The 6,282-nt window shown below is 50.5% G+C and overlaps 1 protein-coding gene across 1 annotated transcript; it reads right to left on the bottom strand.

The window, feature by feature from the left end:
- Positions 1-4,639: 4,639 nt before the first annotated feature.
- LOC105702467 (uncharacterized protein F54H12.2-like) lies at positions 4,640-5,962 on the bottom strand. The gene has a single exon (XM_012430055.1). The coding sequence runs from the start codon at positions 5,960-5,962 to the stop codon at positions 4,640-4,642; it is 1,323 nt and encodes a 440-aa protein (XP_012285478.1).
- Between the last annotated feature and the right edge of the window lie 320 nt (positions 5,963-6,282).

Genomic DNA, 6,282 nt, shown 5'->3' on the forward strand with positions numbered 1-6,282 from the left:
TATACAATTATTACTTTTATTAACAATATATTGTTACGGGGCGGCCAAGCGGATGCGAGGCCGGGGTAATTCAGATGGATATTACCCATATCTTGCGCGTAACAATTATTTTAAGTTTGTGAGGAGATTGATCCGAGCGGCTAGATCAATTCCTCTTGTGGGATCTAGGGGAGTGAGGAATAAAAAGGGGTGCGGACGAATGGCTATGTGGCTAGTGTATTAAGATTTGCTTTTATTCGTACGTGAGATCTGAACTACAAACTGGAGCACCCGAGGTGCCTTGACCTAATTTCTCTAGGTTAGTATACTTCCGCGACGCGGCGGTTCAGGTGTCGCGATAGCGCGCTTTTAGCGGCGGCAGGTTACAGGACGCCGGAGTGCTGATACGGGAATTTCTTACTGTTTTAATGGCGGTCTACGCGTGGTTCTGTTTCGCGGTGCTGAGATTCGAGCTTAGCTGTTTAATGGAAATCGATGGATTCTTAATCTATTCGGTTAACCAGAGCAAGGCATGGAAATCGCGATAATGGTTAGAATTCGGTTATGGTCGGAGATGAAGGGTTAATAAATAAACTAGACTGAAAATGAGGATGAGTCGAACTTGCGAAGGATCCTCTACCTGGCTTGTTCAGCGGCCGTAATCGGTGACAGTCTCTTTTGATCGACCCAGTCGGATGACTGTGCGTGAACACCTTCGTCCCGTGACGTGCCCTAGGGTTGGAGGTCTTCTAGAAGCCTCCCGCCCAACGGAAGTCGCAGTGCCGCCGTCTGGTCCTGACTCGGTGGTGGGATCGCTGGAGTACCGGATGGCGCGCTACTGCAGCTCGCAGGATAGTGGTCCTTGGCAGGGAGTCCGGCGGTCTCGGTTTCTGACTCGCTAGGAACGGAGTACCGGAGACCAGGAGCTCCACTCGAAGTTTCGATAGTAGTATTGGAACGACTATGGGTAGACTAAACAAATGACGTCACCAGCGCCGAGTCAGCCTGTGACGTCACGTACCCCCACTCCTCTCATTTACCATAGTGCCAAGAGTGGTGGGGGTACGCTAGAGCGCGAGTCGCGAATGCGAGAGAGAGAGAGAACGATGATCTCCCGAGAGAGAGGGATGTATAGGGCAGTAGAGGGGGTACGCTAGAGCGCGGGCCGCAAGTGAGAGAGAGAGACGATCTTCCGAGAGAGAGGGATGTATAGGTCGGTAGAGGGGGTATGCTAGAGCGCGAGCTGCGAGTAAGAGAGAGAAAGACTATCTCCCGAGAGAGACGGGTGTATGCCAGTGACATCGCGTTACGTCACATACCCCACTCCTCTCATTTACCATAGTGCCAAGAGTGGTGGGGGTACGCTAGAGCGCGAGACGCGAAAGAGTGAGAGAGAGTCTCGCTGGAGAGAGAGAGAGAGAGACAGAGAGAGGCATGTACAGGGCCCCGCGTATCGCTGATAGCGAGAGCGGCCATGCCAAAGAGGCACGGGCGCTGCCGATAGCGAGGGCGGCCATTACGAAATAGGAGGGGTGAGCGTACGCGAGCGTCTTATCACCTGAATGAAATTCCTCCGTAGTAAGAACGGCCATTACAAAGTAGGAGGGTCAGTCGTACGCGAGCGTGTTACGCCTGAATGAGAGATTCGAAGGGCGATTTAAGGCTCCTCATATCACCGCTAGCGAGAGCGGCCATTACGAGGTAGGAGGGCTACGCGAGCGTCTTTTCACCTGAATGGAAAGATGGCCCACTCGCCCGATGATTTGAATTAAATGTCTCATGTCTTACGCTACAACATCTGGTGTCGAGTATGCTGCCCTATAATGCGCCACGCCCAGGTTTATTAAGGTTAAATGAAAGAAATCATATTAATAATAATTAAATTGATATTCATTTTTTTTTCAACTAAATGACAAATATTTATATAAGGGTATACAGTTCCTCGAAAACAGTCTCGACGAAGAACGGATGTTCCAACACCTTGTGTTTCTTGAGTTCCTCGGCCCCGATGACGATGTCTCGAAGTTGTTCGCGCCCTTGGCCGGAGTTACCTCGCATTACGGTCCAACACACATTGGCGGCATCGACGAGCTGTTCGAGGCAACGGAGTCGAAGATCCACGGTAAACCGAAGGCTCTTTAATCCGTCGAATGTAGGTTTCTTCAGAATGACGGTAGATTCGTAGTGTTTGCGTTTTTTCTTCGGCGATTCACCAGCGTTGCTAGCTCCATGCTCCGCCGATGCATCCTTCGACACTCGTTTATCGAAGATGACAACTTTACCGCCCATACAGACGGTCAGCAGCGTCGTATGCTTTTCCGTGAGCATCGGCTGCTCGAGCGATTGGTAGTCGTCGAAATCCAGGTACGCGGTAATTTTCTCAAAGCTCTCCTCCAATAGTCGTCGCCACTCCTCGATGCCGAAAGTCACTCCGTGTAGGCCGCTGGAATTTCTCCGCCGAACCGTCGCCACGAAGACGTCCTTTCCATTCTTGTCCAGGGTAGTCCGCCGCAGTCCGACTCGTATGAATTTGGAGTACGAAAAATTCAAGACGTAAAAGCTCGACAGCACGTACTCATCTCGAGATGAATGACTCATCGTGGTCATCGTCGTCATCGTCGCTTGCTTACTTTCCACCGTTTAATCCGACGTCTAACTGTCGAATAATGAGGAACGCGGGGTGCTTTCTCGGTATTTATAGTATCCGTAGAATACTGCTTGCGCGTCGATTTATGCTATTCGTCCAAAGTCCGTTGTCATGGAGATTGCACACGCGGAATGGATGAATTCAAAAATTACCTTCTCGCGAGGTGTCAGCTTACCCCCAGTCGTCTCGAGAACGACGTTGAATTTAAAAACTGGCGATTCAGCGGTAGGGTTTCAACGAAATTGCAAAGTTGTGGAGACAAACTTCCAAGGACAAGAGCTCGGTATCCGTCTTTCTTCTTCTTCGGATGATTCGATGCAGCGGCGATTAACCGATACTTACGGTTTCGGTTGACTATCATCGGTGACGCGCGCAAAGCCAAAAAAAAAAAATCGCGTTGACGGCACGTTCCATGCGCGAGGATACGCTCGTGGACGTTCCGGCGCAGTTGAGAAGTGCATTCGGGAACGACAGAGGTTGGATTCCTTTTTTTAATAATTAACAGCAGATTATGACTATACATACATTTTTCAATTTTATTTAGAATAAACGGAGGTACTTCAGGAATACATTTATTTATTTACTGCCATCGTTTGCGTTTAGAACAGCAGCCCTGACTACATTGATGATGACTAACGCAATTAACATAAACACTATTTCGCTCCTTTCGACTAGCTACGTACGCGGCATAATATTCGCAAGCTATCTTATCGTTATTTACAGTATCCCGCGTGAATAAACGCTGAAATCGATGTAGGCTACAACCGCTAGACATGAGATGCAGAAATGCCACGCAGAATTGCCCGCAAATGTCGGAAGTCTCGCTCTGAAGCAACTTATTGTTGAAATCGAAATATCGGGAATTTCTTCGGAGTATTTCCAAGTGTTGGGGTACGATAGGCGGCAGTCCGTAGCTGTCGAAGTAGTATCCTCGCCCATCTCTGCCGACGTGCATGGTGATCTAGTGGGTTCCGGGTTTCGTGTGATCATCGGTGTTGACCACGAGAAATGCCGGTTTGGACCATACCTTCGGTATCTCGTCGGCCGGATACACGCCGATAGTCCAGGAGGGTAGTCCACTCAATGCCTCGCGAATCTCCACGCTGTTCATGGATGGGGCGTACGCAGCGAAATCGTTTTTTTCGTTTGACCGCTGTTGACCGCCGGGCGGATTGTTCCCGAATGAAGTTCGTACTTGTACCTCCGTTCAATTTAATAACAATAATAATAACGAGCCCTCGTTGCTCACGAAGTGGCGCAGACACCGTCGCCGTCTGGCTCGTCCACCCCTTCGTTACCTAGCTCGGTAGGTTTCCGCTCGTACTCCTGGAGGAGGACGGTATCCGCCGACACCGTGGTGGAGGAGGTGGAGCTGCAAACGGCGCAACTCGGATGACAGTCCGTTTGCTGAGGATCCCTCTGACGAACCAACCATTCGCGTATACGCTTCGCGTTATTTAGCGAATACGAAAAATATTTGTTTGCTTTGCGTACACCGTGGTATACGCACTGATCGCCGACTTGAGGAAGATTTTTGAATGAGGGGCACTCCTCCGACTCCTCCAGATTGACGATCTCCCGGTTCATAATGTTGCGCAGGAGATTAGCCTTCTCGCGCCCACGCGCGAATATTCGGCCGGTATGGTGGGTGATGGCCTGCAGATTTTCGTACAACTTTTTGGCCGATATATCCTCGTCGAACCACTCTGTTCCATGATGATGCCTGCTCAGCCAATTGTTTTGCGAGCGAGAGTGAGGCAGTAGATCGTTGAAGGGGTAGGGCGGTGCAACGATCCAATGCGCGATAAACTCGCTATGCACAGCGACCACGGCTACCTCCTTCGGGATGAAGAGTTCCTCGATGTCGAGGAAACCTTGGATGTCGATTACTAGGTCCATGGTTAACAAAGTCGCTCGAGAGACTGAGCGCGACCACACACTGCGATGTCCGCGTAAATTTTATGAAAAAATGCGCTGTCTTCCCCACCTCTCTCTCTCTCTCTCTCACTATGCTTAGCCGTTGAAATCTACCAGGACGTGGCGCGATGCGTCTATCTCCAGAACATTCTCGTACTCAGCATAAATGGTGCAATTTACCGTCGACGACAGAGCGTTCTCGAATCGCACCTCGATTCTTACGCTGCCGTGTCTGATGAGATTCCAATGAGAGTTCTCATTGGCCGAGAGATCGGGTGTGAGATCAAAGGCAAAGAGGCAATAGCCATCGGGATATTTTTCCCGGTCGATGCAATTACCTTGATCGAGAAAATGCGTGCCGGTACCAGAAAACAGCGTGTGGTACGCGTCCACGTATAAACGATTCTTGGTGAAATCCGGCTGTAGAGGTTTCGACGGTACTTGAATACCGTCCACATACAGAGACAGATAATTGATATCGTAGTGCGCAAAATTGAAAGGATTGAGTTTGCGATCGCCATTGAAGGCTCTGTTATCCACGAAACCGAGAATGATTCGTTTCGGCAATTGGCCGAAAATCGCGTTGTCCAGTGTCTCGCCGTGCAAACCGGCGTGCATCGACATGACCTTCACCTCTACACGCGTGAGCGGGTACTTCGCCATGGTTTTAGCCAGCGCGCGCTCGTGAGACAACAGTATTCCGGGGTTTACGTTTACTCGGCGCACGAGCAGAGTCGCCTCTAGGATGTGTACTTTAAACGAGTCCGTCGAGTCCATGAGACAAAACGAGTCGCGGCTGCGCACTAGACGCAATCGTATCTCTACACCGTTTAGCAAAAATCGATCTTGATTGAAGATATCGCAGTGTAGATATCCGATAAGATCGATAGGCTTCCCAACGCCGGCCAAAGCGCAGCGTCGTTTGAGACCCTCGTTATCGCAGTCTACGCAGTTCATCTTACCGGCTGTATCGCCGTACCACAGCGAGCTCGTAAGATGCGATTTTGTAGCATCCGATCCGTAATTCAAGAGGGTCTCGATGTACGCTCTGTACGCGTAGGCGTTATTAGGCGGTGACACGAGTTTCTGATTGAAGAATACATCCACCTGGTTGAACATAGAGTGCAGAAGATTGTTGATAGGGCGGACGTTTTCCACATTTTTGAGAGTTTTGACCTCGATATCGGAATTTACGGGTTGTAGCGCAACGCGAGCACTGAGCATCGTGTGAGCGAGATCGAGGTATCCATCGCCGTGTCCTGTCACGACGAATTCGATGGGTGAGTCATCGCTCAACGAGGAAATGGGTTTGTAGTGTACCCATTGCGAATTCTCGATCGTCGTTTGCGTCGGTGGTAACGAGAAGAGGCTAAGTTCGGATCTCAAGCACTCGTGCGAATGCACGTGTAGAAAGGCCATCGTGCTCTCTCTCTCTCTCCTCTCTCTCTCGTCGTCCTCGTCGTCCTCGTCGTCCTCGTCGCCGTCAACGGCGCGGTGAACGACGAATCTCTCGCTCGATGGACCCGGTTCGTCGGATCCACGCTCGACCAATACCGCCGCATTTTCCTCGCCATCGGTGCAAACGTCGCTATCGGGAGAGCTGACGATCAATCCGTACGCGAAATCCGGGATATCGGAAATATTGTTTACGATGTCCGCTACCTCCTCGTCTGCGAAACCGGTCGATCCCGCTCCAGAAGCGATTAGCTCATAACCGCTGCCGTCATTCTTTGAAAACG

Source organism: Orussus abietinus, unplaced genomic scaffold (genome assembly GCF_000612105.2).
Source record: "Orussus abietinus isolate OABI.00-Male unplaced genomic scaffold, Oabi_2.0 scaffold519, whole genome shotgun sequence".
NCBI classification, from domain to species: Eukaryota; Metazoa; Arthropoda; class Insecta; order Hymenoptera; family Orussidae; genus Orussus; species Orussus abietinus.

Coding starts and splice junctions, on each gene's coding strand:
- LOC105702467 (XM_012430055.1), bottom strand. CDS start 5,962: ATGGCCTTTCTACACGTGCATTCGCACGAGTGCTTGAGATCCGAACTT.